Here is a 22,656-nt window from a genome sequence, read left to right as displayed (position 1 = left end):
CACTCTCTCAGCCACTGATTCATCTTTGGAATGAGATTTGACTTCAAGACCTTGGGCTGGATTCTCCGTTACTGGGACTCGTCCCCACGCCGGCGTCAAAACTGTGGAGTTTCACACCAGAAAATCTGGCGTGAAAGGGCCACAAATTCCTAGCCCTGCAGGGGGCTAGCAGGGACTCAGCATAGATCTAGCAGCTTTTGCTGCAGATACGGGCCCCTGCCACTTCCGGGTCGGAGGCCATGCATGCGCACGGCGGCGGCCCCAAACAGCCGTGCCGTGCTCCAGGGTGGACTCGGACGGCGGAGCTGGACACTAAAAGTAACCCCCCCCACCCCCGATCGGCCGTGCACCCGACCCTGTCCGCCCGCACAAACATTTCCGGGCCGTCTACAAGGCCCCCCCTGCCCTTCGATCGGCCCGCCCCCGACCAGGGTGGCCTTGGACTGCGTCCGCAGCCGCCACACGAGTATCCCGACCGGCTGGACCACATTAGATCCACGCCGTCGGGACTTCCGCCGGCTGGGGGCTGAGAATAGCGGAGCAGGCCTCTGGCAATGGCCCCAGGTAGGTCCTAGGTGGTGCGGCGTACTCTCCATACGCCGCTTTTCGGGGCCCACAGAATCGGAGAACCGGTGCTGGTCCCGATTCTTTGCGGGAAAATGGATTCTCCGTTCCCGCTCTGGCCACGATTTTGGCGTCGGGATATGGAGAATCCAGCCCCATGTGTCTCAGATGAGACTGATCTATTTGCTTAGCCATGGCTGACACAGCTGAAAGGCAAGCTATTGACTCCAACTATGAGCAATGTCACAGGAATCGCACTGTTGATTTTAAAAGTGAAGGCCATCAATATAAAATTCAGAAGCTGTAAAGAAAATAGCAAATTCCACTCTGTATATCTGATTGAACCACAATAATAATGGTTGTACGTGACGTGAAATAAAGCAGTCACAATGAGAGTTGGTTCGATGAAGGGGTTCAAGTCAAGGTAGTTTTCTGGTGAATGAGGGACGGTGACAGTGTGACATTTGGAGCATCTAAGGAATAAGCTTCAGCCTCAATTTGCTCCTTTCCTCCTTCACCTCCCACCCCTGGCCATGCACTTGCCACATGAACTGCAAAAGATTTCTTTTCTATATTTATCCAAATTCCCTTTTGAAAGTTACTGTTAAATCTGCTTATACCACCCTTTCAGTGTTTTTTAAATCATCATCAACTTGCTGCATAAATGTTATTTTTCCCGATCTCCTCCTTTGGTCCTTCTGTCAACCACCATACGTACCTCTGTGTCATCTGGTTACCAACCCTCCCGCCAATAGAAGCAGTTTCTCCTTATTTATCCTATCAAGACCCCTCAAAGATTTGAACTCTTCCATTAAATCTCCTTAAATGTTTTCCACAGAGCAGAAACAGTTTCCAGCATCTCCAGTCATTACCGAGGGCCCTCATCCTTGGTACTGTTCTAGTATATACCCTCTACACCTTCTCTAAAGCCTAGGCATTCTTCCTAATGTGTAGTGCTCAGAATTTAAAATAAAATTCTAGCTGAGGCATAACCGCCGTTTTACTGAGGAATACTCGAGAATACGTTGACTAAAGAACGACCTGGCTTAAAAACGGTTTAACACTTTTCCCAGGAGTACGTGCAGGAACTCCGCAGTCAGCTCGCAAACCTTGGCGTGAATGAGTACGGAGTGCAGGTGGCCATTTCTACATTGGACAATGCCGATCAAAAGAGGGCTGAAAGGGACAGCAGAACCTGCAATCTGACGCCTAACCGAAACCCTGAGGTCACGATTGAAACGTTGAGACAGATTGTCCTGGATGTTGGTAAGGTGGCTGAATTGTGTGAAAGTGATGATTTTGTTTCTTGTTGGCCAGGTGCTAAAGCTCAATGGGCTGACAATTTAGGACTGAGATGAGGAGAAACATCTTCACTCGGGGAATTTGTGAATCTTTGGAACTCTCTACCACAGAGAGCGTGGATGCTCAGTCGTTGAGTATATGCAAGAATAAAATCAATAGGTTTTTTGGGGGTTCTTGGGGAATTAAAGGATAGGGGAATGGTTGAGCAGGCTGAAACAGCCAAATGGTTTACCCCCACTTCTATTTCTTTTTTCTTGTGTTTTGGGTGGTGGGTGTTTACATTTAAGCAGCCGAATATCGAGTATGTGACCCAAGCAGCAGGGTCCATGCTGCCAGGGTGATAGGTAGTCCATGCTTTAGAATGACCAGGATGTGAGAGGGCTGGCTTTACCAATCAGAGTAGGATGTTCTGTGAAATCGTTGAGTATTTGCAAATTGGTCATTGTTGACACACTAATTGACTCTTCAGGGAAAGAGAAAATCAAAGTTCCTGCAGGATAGTCAAAATATTGGAATTCCCTCCCTAATAGCACTGGGTGCACTTGCACCTCTTGGATCACTGAGGTTGGAGTAAGCTGCTCAAGGGCAAAAAAATGTTTTAGATTGATACAGACTATAGGATAAGGGTGGGACCATGGGATTAATACATTGCTGTGGGGGAAGAGTGAGCTTCCGAAAGTTGGGGCTGCAACTTAATGAAGTATGTTTCCTTTTAATGGCACGATTGTTAGTGCAATGCCAATTAACTGCTCCAGCCCAGAAAGCAAACAATTTAAACCATTAAATCGGATTCCCACAGATAGCAAATTCTTGGCGATTTTAACATGTCACATTTGAATTATTCTTATTTCTCCTTTCTGTCTCTTCCGCTCATTGCAATTTTTCTTTCTAGTTTTTAAATTTCTTTCTGGACCTGATTTGGTTTGAAGTCTCTCGATTCGCCACTCCATTGTTCCCGTGTTTCTTTCTCACCACTTATTTGGTTAAAGCGAAGACTGTTCGCCCCTTTGCTCTCTCCCACCTTTATCAGCAAGTACCGGGACAAATTATGCTTGACTTAGCAAAATACTGAACAAACTGTATATACCACAAGATCCCCCACTCCAGCAAGAGCTGTGCCAGTGTTGCCTTTTGCCCCATGTTTCTTAGTCTAATGTTTCCCCTCAGCATTTGTAAATAAGCTTTTATTTTGCCTGAGGGGTAAGTAACTCCTTTTGCTAATATCAATTTTTGCAGCCTTAAACAACAATACCTTTGTAAACAATAATTTATGTGATTCAATACTGGTCTTTTGGTTATAAAACAAGCAATTTTTACATAGCAAATATCTTAAAGGTGCTTTTCAGGAGTGCATTCAGACAAAGATTTACCCCCAGCTGAGTTTTAAGCAGCTCCTTAAAGAAGGAATTCCAAAGCTTAGGATCTTGGCAACTGAACGCACAGCCACCTCTGATGGAGCAAAGGGAGTGGTGATGTGCAAGAGACCAGAATTGGAGGAGCTCAGAGATCTTGAAGGGTAGTAAGGCTGGAGGATATTGCAGAGGGTGACAGACATGAAGGGATTTGCACTTGAGGATGCTAATTTTAAATTTGAAGCATTGCTGGGTTCACAACCAGGCTAGGTCAGTGAGCACATTTGTGATGGGTTAACAGGACTTGGTGCGAGTTAGGATGCAGGGAACAGAGTTTTGGATGACGTTACAGCACAAAAACAGGCAATTCAATCCAACTGATCTGCTTTACAAGTTTAGCTCTACTTCATCTCATCCTGTTAATATGTCCTTCTATTCCTTTCTTCCGCATGTATTCGAGCTTCCCTAATATGCATCTAGGTCCTTCTTCACTGCAACCAGCCATGTGGGAGCAAGTTCTACATTCTCATCACTCTCTGGGTAAAGATGTGTCTTCTGAATTCCCTATGTAATGTTTAATTAGTGACCATTTTTTATTTACAGCCCTTGGATTTGGATACCCCCATCCCAGTGGAAACGTTTCTGTATCTATCAAACTCCTTCATAATTTTATTGAGTAACCGCTCAGTCTTCTCTTATAAAGAAAAGGTGCACATCAACCTTTCCTGTTAAGTTCTGACCGCTCGATTTTGTATCATCTCGTCATCTGAATTTATTAGGACAAGCCCATAAACATAATGTTCTTACACCCATCGATATTCTTTGTGTCTTTTAATTTTTTTGGAGCATGGATTGTGTAAAAGACGATCATTTTAATCACAACACACTTTGTAATATTGATCTTTGTTTTGTACAGAAAGATCATTTCCTACTCACTGTTCCCTGATGGGTACAAATCCAGAGGCTAAAGAGGGGCAGGCGAAGCTATTCAGAATCCTCTCTGCATACGCCAAGTATAATCCTCAGATAGGCTACTGCCAAGGTAAGAGCCACTGCTCACGCCCATTCGGCACATATTTAATGCAGTCAGCATCCCAGGGAGCATTATCTCTGTCACCATAATGTTATTGGGCATCATAATTCATAATAATCAGTTTGGACTATCATAAAAGTAAGGATGAAATTGCATCTATAAAGATCCTTTCACGACCGTGGGATGTTGCAACCAATATCACTAAAACAGCATCTCTGGCCTCTTATCACAACAGTGTCTCCACTTTACTGGTTGTGAAGTGCTTTGGGCTATCTTGAGGTTATGAAAGGTGCGAAAGAAATGCGAGTGACTTATTACAAAGGACAATTTATGTGCTGGTAAACATAGAGCTGTAATGGTTCCTGGTATTGCAAGGAAAGGTGGGGAAGTGTACAATGTTCGGTTAAGTGTTTTGCTTCACATCACGTCACAGCATTACAGGTGGCACAGTGGTGTTGGCACTACTGCCTCACCGCGCCAGGGACCCAGGTTCGATTCTGGTCCCGCAGTTTGCACGTTCTCCCCATGTCTGCATGGATTTCCTCCAGGGTGCTCCGATTTCCTCCCACAGTCCAAAGATATGCAGGTTAGATAGATTGGCCATGCTAAATTGTCCCTTAGTGTCCAAAGATGTGAAGGTTGGGTGTGGTTGCGGGGATAAGACAGGGGAGTCGGCCTAGGTAGGGTGCTCTTTCAGAGGGTCGGTGCAGACTCGATGGGCTGAATAGTCGTCTTCTGCATTGTAGGGATTCTATGATTCTATTTCAACCTTGTGGGAGTTTGTATTCTTTTTATGGATATAAATTGCAAGGTGGCAAATCCAAGCAAAGTATTAATTATTTGAGTAGTTACAAATGTGCCCTGAACCCCCCCCCCGCTGTTGTTTCATTTGGAGGAAATGCACAAACCGTGACTGAAAACACTTGTTCAAGGCTCAGTGTGTTCTCGTGTATGTAGCTATGAGCCAAAAGAGGGCAGTAGTGTTCCAGCTAATAGAACAATCTCCTGAGAGCACTGAATAAATTGCAGTCTCGGCAGTTTAGAAAAGGTGACAGTCTTGTGGTTTTCACTTTGCAGGTAATTGTTGAATTTCTTAAAGCCACTCAAATGTTAAAATTTCAGGTTTAAAATCAGCCAATAATATATCCAAGGGTGCACTTGCACTGCCCTGGCTTCTATATTATTGTGCTAGAACCCTGGCTGCCTGTGAATTTATCCATTCTCAATTAACGTCACATTGTGAGGAGCCTGACAGGTGTAAATTCAGCTGGGAAAGTTTCAAGTAACTGGTCAAAGCTAAGCCAGCATGGCCAAGTATGGGAAGTAGGGAATGGCAGAGCAATGAGCCCCAGCAAGGGAGAGAGTACAATTGTGGGGATTAGTGGCACCTATTGCCAGCTCACCATGGAATCTACTGCCAGACTGGATGTATCTAAATTGGAAGTAATTCTGTAAAATAATGCAATAAAATTAAGTCCAGAACTAGGGAACATTGTTTTAAAATTAGGGGTCACCCTTATAGGGCAGAGATGAGGAGATTTTCAGCCTGGGTCACTGTCCATGTGAAGTTTGCACATTCTCCCCGTGTCTGTGTGGGTCTCAACCCCGCAACCCAAAAAGATGTGCACGGTAGGTGAATTGGCCACGCTAAATTTCCTCTTAATTGGAAAAAAACGAATTGGGTACTCTAAAATTTTTTGAAAGAGAGGAGTTTTTCCTCAGAGGGTTGTGCAACTTTGGAACTCTGTCTCAGAAGGCGGTGGTAGCGGGTGGTGGGGGGTCATTGAATATTTTTAAGGTGGGTAGATAGATTCTTGTTTAACAAAAGAATCAAAGGCTATCGGGGGTAGATGGAAATGTGGAACCCGAAACTCAAACAGATCAACCGTGATTTTATTGAATGACAGAGCAGGGGCCGAATGGCCTACTTCTGCCCCTATTTTGTATGTTCGTATGTAAAAACTTTAATGTCATGAGGTGCTTTACCAGAGGGTTATCAAACAAGATTTGACACCGAACCACATGTGGTATAAGACATGTGATCAAAAGCTTGCCCGTGGAGTGGGGGGGAGGGGGGGGGAGGGGAGAGAGAGAGAGAGGTTTAGGGAGAGAATTCCAGAACTCGGGACCCAGGCAACTGAAGGCACGGTCGCAAATGGTGGAATGATGAAAATCGGGATGAGGCGATGAATGGATTTGAATGTAATGGTGCAAATTATAATTTTGAGGCATTTGTGGACCAGGAGCCAATTTAGGTCAGATAACACGAGCGCTGGTATATTTACAGAAGCCAGCCCTTTAGTTACACCTTGAGTTTGCTGTCAACAAGTTGTGCTTAACAGAAGAGTGTTAGGGGTCTAAAGTTGAGTTGCAATTCTCTGCTGCTGATTCAGCAACCTAAAGTCTCTTTGACTGCGAGATTGTGAATTTGTCTTTCAATGTAACTGTGTCCTTTCCAAAATTGCTTTTCATGATTCGTGCACTTCAGTAATTTTGAAACCTTGTTGAAGATCATGAGCTTGAAAACGTTGGTGAAATGTAACAAAAGTGCAAAGATCGCATTCTAATTAAGTGAGGATAAATGTGGTTCACAGGATGTTCTTTTGTGTGTTTTGTTCTTTTAAACAAACCGAGGGTGGTACATGCAATGCATGTAGCAACAGTTGATGTTTGTGGCTGCCCACAAGCTAAGTTTGCCAAGGCTAGGATGCCACAACCCACTGACATTTAAAGTGTGGCAAACGCTGAGGAGTAACTGTCAGTCATTGAAATATATGTGAAGAGAAAGATGGAAAGAACTTTATTTTCTACAGCGCTTCTCATGACCTCAGGACATCCCAAAGGTCTTTATAGCCACCAAGGGTCATCCATTTTAAAGTATGGAACACAACCGCCAATTTACACAAACCCCCACAAACAGTAGTGAAAGTATTGTCCAGTTCATCATTTTTTTTTGTGACATTGGCTAATATTTATCCCTCAGCCAGAACACGAGGGAGAACTCCACTTTTCTTCAGAATAGTGCTGTCGTGTCTTTCATCTGAGAATGCAGACAGGGTCTTGATTGAATATCTCATCCATAAAACAGCATCTTTTTTTTAATTAAATATTTTATTGAAAATTTTTGGTCAACCAACACAGTACATTGTGCATCCTTTACACAATATTATAACAACACAAATAACAATGACCTATTTTATAAACAAAAAAAAAAATGAATAAATAATAAATAACAAAAATGAAAACTAGCCCTAATTGGCAACTGCCTTGTCACAAGTAACACTCTCCAAAAATATAATTTAACAGTCCAATATATAATTATCTGTCGCAACGACCTATACATACTATACAGTATATATTAACAACCCTGAGAGTCCTTCTGGTTCCTCCTCCCCCCCTCCCCCCCCCGATCCTGGGCTGCTGCTGCTGCCTTCTTTTTCCCATTCCGTCTATCTTTCTGCGAGGTATTCGACGAACGGTTGCCACCGCCTGGTGAACCCTTGAGCCGACCCCCTTAGGACGAACTTAATCCGCTCTAGCTTTATAAACCCCGCCATGTCATTTATCCAGGTCTCCACCCCCGGGGGCTTGGCTTCTTTCCACATTAGCAATATCCTGCGCCGGGCTACTAGGGACGCAAAGGCCAAAACATCGGCCTCTCTCGCCTCCTGCACTCCCGGCTCTTGTGCAACCCCAAATATAGCCAACCCCCAGCTTGGTTCGACCCGGACTCCTACTACTTTTGAAAGCACCTTTGTCACCCCCATCCAAAACCCCTGTAGTGCCGGGCATGACCAAAACATATGGGTATGATTCGCTGGGCTTCTCGAGCACCTCGCACACCTATCCTCCACCCCAAAAAATTTACTGAGCCGTGCTCCAGTCATATGTGCCCTGTGTAATACCTTAAACTGAATCAGGCTTAGCCTGGCACACGAGGACGACGAGTTTACCCTGCTTAGGGCATCTGCCCACAGCCCCTCCTCGATCTCCTCCCCCAGCTCTTCTTCCCATTTCCCTTTTAGTTCATCTACCATAGTCTCCCCTTCGTCCCTCATTTCCCTATATATATCTGACACCTTACCATCCCCCACCCATGTCTTTGAGATCACTGTGTCCTGCACCTCTTGTGTCGGGAGCTGCGGGAATTCCCTCACCTGTTGCCTCGCAAAAGCCCTCAGTTGCATATACCTGAATGCATTCCCTTGGGGCAACCCATATTTCTTGCTCACGCTCCCAGACTCGCGAACTTCCCATCCACAAACAGATCTTTCAGTTGCGTTATTCCTGCTCTTTGCCACATTCCATATCCCCCATCCATTCCCCCCGGGGCAAACCTATGGTTGTTTCTTATCGGGGACCCCCCCAAGGCTCCAGTCTTTCCCCTATGTCGTCTCCACTGTCCCCAAATCTTCAGTGTAGCCACCACCACCGGGCTTGTGGTGTAGTTCCTCGGTGAGAATGGCAATGGGGCTGTCACCATAGCCTGTAGGCTAGTCCCCCTACAGGACGCCCTCTCTAATCTCTTCCACGCCGCTCCCTCCTCCTCTCCCATCCACTTACTCACCATTGAAATATTAGCGGCCCAATAATACTCACTTAGGCTCGGTAGTGCCAGCCCCCCCCTATCCCTGCTACGCTGTAAGAATCCCTTCCTCACTCTCTGGGTCTTCCCGGCCCACACAAAACCCATGATGCTCTTTTCAATCCTTTTTAAAAAAGCCTTCGTGATCACCGGGAGACACTGAAACACAAAGAGGAATCTCGGGAGGACCACCATCTTAACCGCCTGCACCCTCCCTGCCATTGACAGGGATACCATATCCCATCTCTTGAAATCCTCCTCCATCTGTTCCACCAACCGCGTTAAATTTAACCTATGCAATGTGCCCCAATTCTTAGCTATCTGGATCCCCAGGTAACGAAAGTCCCTTGTTACCTTCCTCAACGGTAGGTCCTCTATTTCTCTACTCTGCTCCCCTGGATGCACCACAAACAACTCACTTTTCCCCATGTTCAATTTATACCCTGAAAAATCCCCAAACTCCCCAACTATCCGCATTATTTCTGGCATACCCTCCGCCGGGTCCGCCACGTATAGTAGCAAATCGTCCGCATACAAAGATACCCGGTGCTCTTCTCCTCCCCTAAGTACTCCCCTCCACTTCTTGGAACCCCTCAACGCTATCGCCAGGGGCTCAATCGCCAGTGCAAACAATAATGGGGACAGAGGGCATCCCTGCCTTGTCCCTCTATGGAGCCGAAAATATGCAGATCCCCGTCCATTCGTGACCACGCTCGCCACTGGGGCCCTATACAACAGCTGCACCCATCTAACATACCCCTCTCCAAAACCAAATCTCCTCAACACCTCCCACAAATAATCCCACTCCACTCTATCAAATGCTTTCTCGGCATCCATCGCCACTACTATCTCCGTTTCTCCCTCTGGTGGGGCCATCATCATTACCCCTAACAACCTCCGTATATTCGTGTTCAGCTGTCTCCCCTTCACAAACTCAGTTTGGTCCTCGTGGACCACCCCCGGGACACATTCCTCTATTCTCATTGCCATTACCTTGGCCAGGACCTTGGCATCTACATTTAGGAGGGAAATAGGTCCATAGGACCCGCATTATAGCGGGTCCTTTTCCTTCTTTAAGAGAAGCGATATCGTTGCTTCAGACATAGTCGGGGGCAGTTGTCCCCTTTCCTTTGCCTCATTAAAGGTCCTCGTCAGTACCGGGGCGAGCAAGTCAACCGGGGCGAGCAAGTCGAAATCCATAGAATTCGACTGGGAATCCATCCGGTCCCGGGGCCTTTCCCGCCTGCATGCTCCTAATTCCTTTCACCACTTCTTCTACCTCGATCTGTGCTCCCAGTCCCACCCTTTCCTGCTCTTCCACCTTGGGAAATTCCAGCCGATCCAAGAAGCCCATCATTCTCTCCCTCCCATCCGGGGGTTGAGCTTCATATAATTTTTTATAAAATGTCTTGAACACTCCATTCACTCTCTCCGCTCCCCGCTCCATCTCTCCTTCCTCATCCCTCACTCCCCCTATTTCCCACGCTGCTCCCCTTTTCCTCAATTGGTGTGCCAGCAACCTGCTCGCCTTCTCCCCATATTCGTACTGTACACCCTGTGCCTTCCTCCATTGTGCCTCTGCAGTGCATGTAGTCAGCAAGTCAAATTCTACATGTAGCCTTTGCCTTTCCCTGTACAGTCCCTCCTCCGGTGCTTCCGCATATTGTCTGTCCACCCTCAAAAGTTCTTGCAGCAACCGCTCCCGTTCCTTACTCTCCTGCTTCCCTTTATGTGCCCTTATTGATATCAGCTCCCCTCTAACCACCGCCTTCAACGCCTCCCAGACGACTCCCACCTGGACCTCCCCATTATCATTGAGTTCCAAGTTTTCAATGCACCCCCTCACCCTTAGACACACCCCCTCATCTGCCATTAGTCCCATGTCCATTCTCCAGGGTGGGCGCCCTCCTGTTTCCTCCCCTATCTCCAAGTCCACCCAGTGTGGAGCGTGATCCGAAATGGCTATAGCCGTATACTCCGTTCCCCTCACCTTCGGGATCAATGCCCTACCCAGCACAAAAAAGTCTATTCGCGAGTAGACTTTATGGACATAGGAGAAAAACGAGAACTCCTTACTCCTAGGTCTGCTAAATCTCCACGGGTCTACACCTCCCATCTGCTCCATAAAATCTTTAAGCACCTTGGCTGCTGCCGGCCTCCTTCCAGTCCTGGACTTCGACCTATCCAGCCCTGGTTCCAACACCGTATTAAAATCTCCCCCCATTATCAGCTTTCCCATCTCTAGGTCCGGAATGCGTCCTAGCACCCGCCTCATAAAATTGGCATCATCCCAGTTCGGGGCATATACGTTTACCAAAACCACCGTCTTCCCCCTGTAGTTTGCCACTCACCATCACGTATCTACCCCCGTTATCCGCCACTATAGTCTTTGCCTCGAACATTACCCGCTTCCCCACTAATATAGCCACCCCCCTGTTTTTCGCATCTAGCCCCGAATGGAACACCTGCCCCACCCATCCTTTGCGTAGCCTAACCTGGTCTATCAGTTTCAGGTGCGTTTCCTGTAACATAACCACATCTGCCTTAAGTTTCTTAAGGTGTGCGAGTACCCGTGCCCTCTTTATCGGCCCGTTCAGCCCTCTCACGTTCCACGTGATCAGCCGAGTTGGGGGGCTTCCTACCCCCCCCCCCCCCTTGTCGATTAGCCATCACCTTTTTCCAGCTCCTCACCCGGTTCCCACGCAGCTGTATCTCCCCCAGGCGGTGCCCCCCCGCCCATCCTCTCCCATACCAGCTCCCCCCTCTCCCCAGCAGCAGCAACCCAGTAGTTCCCCCCCCCCGCTAGATCCCCCGCTAGCGTAATTACTCCCCCCATGTTGCCCCCAGAAGTCAGCAAACTCTGGCTGACCTCGGCTTCCCCCCGTGACCTCGGCTCGCACCGTGCGACGCCCCCTCCTTCCTGCTTCTCTATTCCCGCCATGATTATCATAGCGCGGGAACCAAGCCCGCGCTTCTCCCTTGGCCCCGCCCCCAATGGCCAACGCCCCATCTCCTCCACCTCCCCTCCTCCCCCCATCACCACCTGTGGGAGAGAGAAAAGTTACCACATTGCAGGATTAGTACATAAAACCCCTCTTTGCCCCCCACATTTGCCCCACCACTTTGTTCGAACGTTCTTTTTAATAACCCGCTCATTCCAGTTTTTCTTCCACAATAAAAGTCCACGCTTCATCCGCCGTCTCAAAGTAGTGGTGCCTCCCTCGATATGTGACCCACAGTCTTGCCGGTTGCAGCATTCCAAATTTTATCTTCTTTTTATGAAGCAACGCCTTGGCCCGATTAAAGCTCACCCTCCTTCTCGCCACCTCCGCACTCCAGTCTTGATAAACGCGGATCACCGCGTTCTCCTATTTACTGCTCCGAGTTTTCTTCGCCCATCTAAGGACCATTTCTCTATCCTTAAAACGGAGGAATCTCACCACTATGGCTCTGGGAATTTCTCCTGCTCTCGGTCCTCGCGCCATCACTCGGTATGCTCCCTCCACCTCCAACGGACCCGCCGGGGCCTCCGCTCCCATTAACGAGTGCAGCATCGTGCTCACATATGCCCCGACGTCCGCTCCCTCCACACCTTCAGGAAGACCAAGAATCCTCAGGTTGTTCTTCCTTGCGTTGTTCTCCAGTGCCTCCAACCTTTCCACACATCGTTTCTGATGTGCCTCCTGCGTCTCCGTCTTCACCACCAGGCCCTGTATGTCGTCCTCATTCTCGGCTTTCTTTGCCTTCACGACCCGAAGCTCCCGCTCCTGGGTCTTTTGTTCCTCCTTTAGCCCTTCGATCGCCTGTAGTATCGGGGCCAACAGCTCTTTCTTCATTTCCTTTTTGATCTCTTCCACACAGCATTTCAAGAACTCTTGTTGTTCAGGGCCCCATGTTAAACTGCCACCTTCCGACGCCATCTTGGTTTTTGCTTGCCTTCCTTGCCGCTGTTCTAAAGGATCCACTGCAATCTGGCCACTTTCTCCTCCTTTTTCCATCCGTATCCAGGGGGGATTCCCTTCTGGTTTACCGCACAGTGTTTTTAGCCGTCAAAATTGCCGTTGGGGCTCCTATCAAGAGCCCAAAAGTCCGTTTCACCGGGAGCTGCCGAAACGTGCGACTCAGCTGGTCATCGCCGCACCCGGAAGTCATAAAACAGCATCTTTAATCGTGTACCACTCCTTCAGTATTGTATATCAGTTGGGTGTTAATTGTAGTCAAGTGGTGAGTATTAATTGAGGATTCACCTGTTCTCGTTTGTATACAAACAGGCTGAAAGAGGGGTTTCTTTGGCACTGAATGGTATGCAATGTATGTCTTTGTAAATAAAAGCTTTTAAGAGAATAACGATTAAGCTCCAGTATTCTATCCTTCATCACCTGGCTATCCGGGTTTTGACAAGTACTGCAATGTTTTGAGTGTCAGTCTGGATTATATGTTCAAGTCTCGAAAGTGGAACTTAAACTCTCAACCTTGTGGCTCAAAGACGAACATGCTACTTGTTGAGCCACAGCTAATGTCTCAGACAGTAAACCGCAACCATCCTGGACTCCCTTGAACTTGTGATTGACAACCCTTGTGCAGCTCATTAAATGTAGGATCCTGGTTGTGAAGGAATCAAGGGTCAAGCGAGAAGGAGGAATTGAAGAAAATTAGTATTGCGAGAAAAATAGTGCTCGAGAAATTAATGGGACTGAAAGTATTCATAGAATCCCCAGAGTGCAGAAGGAGACCATTTGGCTCATCGGGTCTGCACCGATCCTTCGAAAGAGCACTCTACCCATGTCCACTCGCTCGTCCACCCCGCCCTATTCCGGAATCTCATAACCTAACCTGTACATGCCTGGACACTAAGGGGCAACTTAGCATGGCCAGTCCACCTAACCTGAACATCTTTAGACTGTGGGAGGAAACCAGAGCCCCAGAGGAAACCCATGCAGACGCAGGGAGAACGTACAAACTACATACAGTCACCCAGGGCTAGAATTGAACCTGGGTCCCTCGCGCTGTGAGGCAGCAGTGCTAACCACTATGTCACCCATAAAAGTTGATAAATCCCCAGGGCCTGATAATATATAGAACATGACATAGAACAGTACAGCACAGTACAAGCCCTTCGGCCCACAATGTTGTGCCAACCATTTATCCTAATCTAAGATCAACCTAACCTACACCCCTTCAATTTACTGCTGTCTATGTGCCTGTCCAAGAGTCGCTTAAATGTCCTTCATGACTCTGACTCCACTACCTCTGCTGGCAGTGCATTCCACGCACCCACCACTCTCTGAAAAATACCTACCTCTGACATCTCTCCTATACCTTCCTTCAATCACCTTAAAATTATGTCCCCTCGTGACTGCCATTTCCGCCCTGGGGAAAAGTCTCTGGTTATCCACTCTATCCATGCCTCTCATCACCTTGTACACCTCTATCAAGTCACCTCTGTTCCTTTGCTCCAGTGAGAAAAGCCCTAGCTCCCTCAAGCTTTCTTCATGAGGCATGCCCTCCAGTCCTGACAGCAACCTGGTAAATCTCCTCTAAACCCTCTCCAAAGCATCCACATCCTTCCTATAATGAGGCAACCAGAATTGGACACAATATTCCAAGTGTGGTCTAACCCAGGTTTTTATAAAGCTGCAGGAAAACCTCGCGGCTCTTAAACTCAATCCCCCTGTTAATGAAAGCCAACACCATATGCTTTCTTAACAACCCTATCAACCTGGGTGACAACTTTGAGGGACCTATGTACGTGGATCCCTAGATCCCTCTGTTCCTCCACACTTCCAAGAATCTTGCCTTTAACCCGATATTCAGCATTCAAATTCGGCCTTCCAAAATGAATCACTTCACAGTTATCGAGGTTGAACTCCATCTGCCACTTCTTAGCCCAGCTCTGCATCCTGTCAATGTCCTGTTGTAACCTGCAACAGCCCTCAACACTATCTACATCTCCATCAACCTTTGTGCCATCGGCAAACGTACTACCGCACCCTTCCACTTCCTTATCCAAGTCATTTATAAAAACCACAAAGAGCAGAGGTCCCAGAACAGATCCCTGCGGGACACCACTGGTCACTGACCTCCAGGCGGAATACTTTCCTTCTACTACCACTCGCTGTCTTCTTTGGGCCAGCCAATTCTGTATCCAGACAACCAAATTTCCCTGTATCCCATGCCCCCTGACTTTCTGAATGAGCCTCCCATGGGGAACCTTATCAAATGCCTTCCTGAAATCCATATACCCTGCCCGACCTTCATCAATGTGTCTTGTCACATCTTAAAGAATTCAATGAACATAGAACATACAGTGCAGAAGGAGGCCATTCGGCCCATCGAGTCTGCACTGACCCACATTAAGCCCTCACTTCCACCATACCAATAACCCCTCCTAACCTCCCTGGACACTACGGGCAATTTAGCATGGCCAATCCACCCAACCTGCACGTCTTTGGACTGTGGGAGGAAACCGGAGCACCCGGAGGAAACCCACGCAGACAGGGAGAGAACGTGCAAACTCCGCATAGACAGTGACCCAGCGGGCAATCGAACCTGGGACCCTGGCGCTGTGAAACCACAGTGCTATCCACTTGTGCTACCGTGCTGCCCTTGTGAGGCATGACCTGCCCCTCACAAAGTCATGCTGATTATCTTTAATCAAACTATGTTTTTCTAAATAGTCATAAATTATGGGCGAGATTCTCCACTCCCGCGCCGGTTGGGAGAATCGCCTGGACCGCCAAAATTTCCCGGGACGTCGGTCCGACGCCCTCCCGCGATTCTCCCAAGCGGCGGGAACGGCCCGGTCGAGTTCTGTGGGCCGGAGAATCACCGGAGACACCCAAAATGGCGATTCTCCGGCACCCCCGCTATTCTCAGGCCCGGATGGGCCGAGCGGCCAGGCCAAAATGGCAGCTTCCCCCCAGCACCGTCCACACCTGGTTGCTGCCGTCGAGAACAGCGCGCGAACGGTGGGCGGGAGGGGGCATGGGGGGATCCTGCACCGGGGGGGTACCTCAAATGTGGGGTGGCCTGCGATTGGTGCCCACCGATCGTCAGGTCGTCCTCTCTGAAGGAGGACCTCCTTCCTTCCGCGGCCCCCAAGATCAGTCCGCCATCTTCTTGCGGGGCAGACTTAGAGAGGACGGCAACCACGCATGCGCGGATGACGCCAGTCATGCCGCGCCGGCCGCGTCATCTATGCGGCGCCGCCTTTACACGGGCGACAAGGCCTGGCGCGTGTAGATGACGTGGCCCCGATCCTAGCCCATTGCCAGGGCCTGAATCGGTCGGGATCGGGGCCATTTCGCGCCGTCGTGAACCTCAACGGCGTTCACGACGGCGCGGCCACTTCAGTGCGGGAGTGGAGAATCCCGCCCCCTATCTCTCAGAATCCTTTCCAGTATTTTGCTCATCACAGATATAAGACTGACTGGTCTGTAATTACCAGGGATTTCCCTATTCCTTTTCTTGAGCAGGGGAACAACATTCGCCTCCGTCCAAACATCCAGTTCTACTCCAGTGGAGAGTGAGGACGCAAAGATCATCGCCAACGGCGCAGCAATCTCCTCCCTCACTTCCCGTAGTAACTTTGGATATATCCCATCTGGCCCAGGAGACTTATCTATCCTGATGTTTTTCAAAATTTCCAGCACATCCTCCTCCTTAATATCAACCTGGTTCACGCTGTTCTCATGAACAAGGTCCCCCTCTCTAATGAATACTGAAGCAAAATATTCATTTAGGGCCTCCCCTACCTTCTCAGACTCTAGGCACAAGTTCCCTCCACTATCCTTGATCGACCATACTCTCACTCTGATCATTCTCTTATTTCTCACATAAGTGTAGAACGCCTTGGGGTTTTCCCTAATCCTTCCCGCCATTGCTCTCCTCAATCCATTTGAGTTCCTTCCTGGCTAGTGCCAGATCCTTGCTTCCTCAACCTTATGTAAGCTTCCTTCTTCCTCATGACTAGAAGCTCCACTTCTTCTCTTGTCATCCAAGACTCCTTCACCTTACCATTCCTTCCTTGACCCAGTGGGACCTTCTATCTCTCCTCAGTCCATTTTTGAGTTCCTTCCTGGCTACCTTGTAACCCTCTAGAGCCGTGCCAGATCCTTGCTTCCTCAACCTTACATAAGCTTCCTTCTTCCTCTTGACCAGAAGCTCCACTTCTCTTGGCATCCAAGACTCCTTCACCTTACCATTCCTTCCTTGACCCAGTGGGACAAAACTAATGTGCAGCATCATGGTGGGACAACCTTTGTGCCATCGGCAAACGCACTGACAAAACTATCCAGCACTCGCAGCAAGTGCTCCTTAAACAACCCCCACATTACTGTTGTGTATTTCCCTGAGAATATCTGTTCCCAATTTATGGCCCTCCGCTCCTGTCTAATAGCAGTATAACTTCCCCTCCCCCAATTAAATACCTTCCATACGGTCTGTTCCTATCACTCTCCATCACTATGATAAAGGTCAAGGAGTTGTGGTCACTCACCAAAATGCTCTCCCACTGAGACACCTGGCCTGGTTTGTTGCCAAGCACCAAATCCAATATGGCTTCCCCTTATTCGGCCTATCTACATACTGAGTCAGGAATCCTTCCTGGACACACCTGACAAAATCTGCTACATCCAAACCATTTGCACTAAGGAGGTTCCAGTCAATATTAGGGAAGTTGAAGTCACCCATGACAACCACTCTTACTTCTGCACCTTTCCAAGATCTGCCGCCCAATCTGTTCCTCCATCTCTCTGCTGCTATTGGGGGATCTATAGAAAACTCCCAATAAAGTGACTGCTCCTTTTTTGTTTTGGACTTCCACCCATACTGACTCAGTAGACAAACTCTCCTCGACTCCCTCCTTTTCGCTCTCTAATTAACAGTGCCACTCCCCCTCCTCTTTTACCTTCCCCCCCTATTCTTAAAATATCTAAACCCCGGAACATCTATCAACCATTCCTGCCCCTATGTAATCCATGTCTCCGTAATGGCCACAACATCATAGTTCCAAGTACTGATCCATGCTCTTAAGTTCATCTCCCTTATTCCTGACACTCCTTGTATTGAAACAGACACGCTTTAACCCATCCCATTGAGTGTAACTTTCCCCTATCAACTGTCTATACTTCCTTACAGACTCACTGCATACTATTTCTGCCTGTTCAACAGCTCCCCTATCCTCTGATCCATAGCTCTGGTTCCCATTCCCCCTGCCAAACTAGTTTAAACCCTCCCGAAGAGCTCTAGCAAACCTCCCACCCAGGATATTGGTGTCCCTCCAGTTTAGGTGCAACCCGTCCTTCATGTATCGGTCCCACTTTCCCAGAAGGTATCCCAATGATCCACATATCTGACGCCTTCAGATCAGTTCAGCAGTGTAGGGAAATGCTAGAGTCTTTTATATAGAATGTGATAACAAGACTCTTAGAAAACATCAATGGGACGAGACAAAGTCAACATGGATTTATGAAAGGGAAATCATGTTTGACAAACCTGCAGGAGTTTTTTGAGGATGTAACTTGTAGAATAAATAAGGGAGAACCAGTGGATGTGGTGTATTTGGATTTTCAGAAAGCTATTGATAAAGTCCCACATAAGAGGTTATTGGCAAAATTCAAGACATGGGATCGGGGTAATCTATTGGTATGGATTGAGAATTGGTTAGCAGATGGGAAACAGTAGGTCTTTTTCGAAGTGGCAAGCGGCAATTAGTGGGGTTCATAAGGATCAGTGCTTGAGCCCCAGTTATTCACAATGTACATCAATGATTTGGTGAGGGAGCCAAAACTATTATTTCCAAGTTTGGTGAAAACACAAAACTTGGTGAGATGTTACTGATGAGGAGGATGATAAGAGGCTTCAAGACGATTTAGCCAAGTTGAGTGGGTAAATACATGACAGGTACAGTATAAGGTGGGTACATGTGAAATAATCCACTTTGGACAGAGAAACAGAATGGCAGAATATTATTTAAATGATAAATTGGGAAATTATGACATACAAAGGAACCTACCTGGGTGTCCTAGTGCATCAGTCGCTGAAAGCAAACATGCAGGTACAACAAACAGTGAGGAAGGCAAATCATATGTTAATCTTCTTGCAGCAATGAAGACCCGAGTACAGGAGCCCGGCCTTGTGAGACCGCATCTCGAGTATTATGTGCAGTCTTGGTCTCCTTATCTAAGAAAGGATATACTTGCCAGAGAGGGAGTGCAGCAAAGGTTCACCAGACTGATTCCTGGAATGTTAGAATTGTCATATACAGTGAGATTGAGTCAACTGGGCCAGTGTTGACCGGAATTTAGAAGAATGAGAGGGGATCTAATTGAAATATATAAAATTCCGACGGGGCTGGATAGACTGGATGAGGGATATTGTTTCTTCTGCCGGGGGTGGGGGGGGGGGGGGGGGGGGGGGTGGGGTTGATGCCTTCTTGAACCACTTCATCCCTGTTTGGTGTTGTTGCACCCACAGTGCCGTTCAGAGAGGAGATTCCAGGGTTTTTGACCCAGCGACAGTGAAGGAATGACAATATATTTCCAAGTCAGGATGTTGTGTGACTTGGAGGGGAACTTGCAGGTGGTAGTGTTCTTCTACATCTGCTGCCTTTGTTCCTCTAGTAATAGGTCACAAGTTTCAAAGGTGCTGTTGAAAGATTATTGGTGTGTTCCTGCACGTGTGTGTTGAAAATGGTATACACTCCTGCCAAAATGTGCTGGTGTTGAAGAAGGCTGGTAATTAAGGTGGTGGATGGAGTGCCAGTCAAACGGATTGTGCTGTCTTTAAAGGGGATAAAGCAATCGGATCTATCAGTGTTCAGCAGTTCAGACCTCTAACTGGTGCCGAGAACTTGGCGAATGTTCAAAGTTCATTTATTCCAAAGAGCACATCCATTATTATCAACATATCTCCGTGGATAGCATTCTCAATCGATGCTAGATGGTCAACACTGCAGTATTTGAGCTGGAACATAAAACTGAGATTCCAGTGGTTTGTTCAAATGGGCCTAAAAGATTCAATTAGGACCAAAGAGAAGGGGGGTTCTTGCTGAGCTAACATTCCTCCCTCTACCAACACTTCTCACTCATATAATTTGTTATTTGTGGGGCTTTTCTGTGGGCAAAGTGCCAAGTATGTTTGCTTAAAGAGGAGGAGCAATTGTAATTCATTAACTGAAGTGTTTTGGAATGAATGTTCTATGAAGATGCTCTTTTTCTTTACAGCACACACCTCCCCCAGGATCTAGCAAGGATTTTGATACTTTTTGTAGAGTTTGAATGGGGTAGGCTTTGAAGTGGCAGTAATTTAAGAATTACTTATTCCCAGCAGTTACATTAGGGGAAAGTTATCCTCTGAAAGTTGGAAACAGTTTCATGAACCTGCGGCAACACAAGCAATCATAGAATCATAGAAGTTTACAGCATGGAAACAGGCCCTTCGGCCCAACCAGTCCATGCCGCCCAGTTTTTACCATTAAGCTAGTCCCAGTTTCCCGCACTAGGCCCATAACCCTCTATACCCATCTTACCCATGTAACTATCTAAATGCTTTTTAAAAGACACAATTTTATCCGCCTCTACTACTACCTCTGGCAGCCCATTCCAGACACTCACTACCCTCTGAGTGAAGAAATTGCCCCTCTGGGCCCTTCTGAATCTCTCCCCTCTCACCTTAAACCTATGCTCTCTAGTTTTAGACTCCCCTACCTTTGGGAAAAGATGTTGACTATCTACCTTATCTATGCCCCTCATTATTTTATAGACCTCTATAAGATCACCCCTGAGCCTCCTACGCTCCAGGGAAAAAAGTTCCAGTCTATCCAGCCTCTCCTTATAACTCAAACCATCAAGTCCCGGCAACATCCTAGTAAATCTTTTCTGCACTCTTTCTAGTTTAATAATATCCTTTCTATAATAGGGTGACCAGAACTGCACACAGTATTCCAAGTGTGGCCGTACCATTGTCTTGTACAACTTCAACAAGACGTCCCAACTCCTGTATTCAATGTTCTGACCAATGAAACCAAGCATGCCGAATGCCTTCTTCACCACCCTGTCCACCTGCGACTCCACCTTCAAGGAGCTATGAACCTGTACTCCTAGATCTCTTTGTTCTATAACTCTCCCCAACGCCATACCATTAACTGAGTAGGTCCTGGCCTGATTCGATCTGCCAAAATGCATCCCCTCACATTTATCTAAATTAAACTCCATCTGCCATTCGCCGGCCCACTGGCCTAATTGATCAAGACCAATCATCTGGTCTTGCTTTGAGCCTGTATTAAGAACATATGAAATGGGAGGACTTCCGGGTGCGGCGATGACCAGCTGAGTCGCACGTTTCTGCAGCTCCCGGTGGAACGGACTTTTGGGCTCTTAATAAGAGCCCCAACGGCAATTTTAACGGCTAAAAGCACTGTGCGGTAAACCAGAAGGGAATCCCCCCTGGATACGGATGGAAAAAGGAGAGGAAAGTGGCCGGATTGCGGTGGATCCTTTAGAGCAGCGGCAAGGAAGGCAAGCAAAAACCAAGATGGCGTCGGAAGGTGGCAGTTTAATATGGGGCCCTGAACAACACGAGTTTTTGAAACGCTGCGTGGAAGAGCTTAAAAAGGAGATGAAGAAGGAGCTGTTGGCCCCGATATTACAGGCGATCGAAGGGCTAAAGGATGAGCAAAAGACCCAGGAGCGGGAGCTTCGGGTCGTGAAGGCAAAGGCTGCCGAGAACGAGGACGATATACAGGGCCTGGTGGTGAAGACGGAGATGCACGAGGCACACCATAAACGATGTGTGGAAAGATTGGAGGTGCTGGAGAATAACGTGAGGAGGAATAATTTAAGGATTCTTGGTCTTCCTGAAGGTGTAGCAGGAGCAGACGTCGGGGCATATGTGAGCACGATGCTGCACTCGTTAATGGGAGCGGAGGCCCCGGCGGGTCCGCTGGAGGTGGAGGGAGCATACCGAGTGATGGCGCGAGGACCGAGAGCAGGAGAAATTCCTAGAGCCATTGTGGCGAGATTCCTCCGTTTTAAGGACAAAGAGATGGTCCTTAGATGGGCAAAGAAAACTCGGAGCAGTAGGTGGGAGAACGCAGTGATCCGCGTATATCAAGACTGGAGTGCGGAGGTGGCGAGAAGGAGGGCGAGCTTTAATCGGGCCAAGGCGGTGCTTCACAAAGAGAAGATAAAATTTGGAATGCTACAACCGGCAAGACTGTGGGTCACATATCAAGGGAGGCACCACTACTTTGAGACGGCGGATGAGGCGTGGACTTTTATTGTGGAAGAAAAACTGGAATAAGCGGGTTACTAAAAAAGAACGTTTGAAACAAAGTGGTGGGGCGAGTATGGGGGGGAAAAAGGGGGGGAAAGATGAGTCTTATGTTATTAATCCTGCGATGCGGTAATTTTTCTCTCTTCCACAGGTGGTGGTGGAGGGAGGAAGGGAGGTGGAGGAGATGGGGCGTTGGCCATGGGGGGCGGGGCCAAAAGGGAAGCACGGTCTTTGTTCCCGCGCTATGATAATCATGGCGGGAATAGGGACGCAGGAAGGAGGGGGTGTCGCACGGTGCGAGCCGAGGTCACGGGGGGGAAGCCGAGGTCGGCCAGAGTTTGCTGACTTCTGGGGGCAACATGGGGGGTGTAACTACGCTAGTGGGGGATCTAGCGGGGGGGTTGGGAGGGGGGAGTTACTGGGTTGCTGCTGCTGGGGAGAGGGGGGAGCCGGAATGGGGTGGGGTGGGCGGGGGGGCGCCGCCTGCGGGGGGACACAGCTGCGTGGGAACCGGGTGAGGAGCTGGAAAAAGGGGATGGCTAATC

The 22,656-nt window shown here is 48.0% G+C and overlaps 1 protein-coding gene across 6 annotated transcripts in view; it reads left to right on the top strand.

The window, feature by feature from the left end:
- The window catches only part of LOC140384464 (TBC1 domain family member whacked), a 269,719-nt gene that overhangs the window by 40,866 nt on the left and 206,197 nt on the right, over window positions 1-22,656 (top strand). For all 6 annotated transcript variants that reach the window (XR_011933059.1, XR_011933060.1, XM_072466186.1 and 3 more), the window contains 2 exons: window positions 1,638-1,830; window positions 4,135-4,260. Coding sequence is in view for 4 of the 6 variants with exons in the window: in XM_072466186.1 (XP_072322287.1) it covers window positions 1,638-1,830; window positions 4,135-4,260 (319 nt within the window). In the remaining 2 variants the exon portion in view is untranslated. The remainder of the gene's footprint in view (window positions 1-1,637; window positions 1,831-4,134; window positions 4,261-22,656) is intronic.

Source organism: Scyliorhinus torazame, chromosome 10 (genome assembly GCF_047496885.1).
Source record: "Scyliorhinus torazame isolate Kashiwa2021f chromosome 10, sScyTor2.1, whole genome shotgun sequence".
Lineage (NCBI taxonomy): Eukaryota > Metazoa > Chordata > Chondrichthyes > Carcharhiniformes > Scyliorhinidae > Scyliorhinus > Scyliorhinus torazame.
This window is presented reverse-complemented; position numbering and strand designations above follow the sequence as displayed.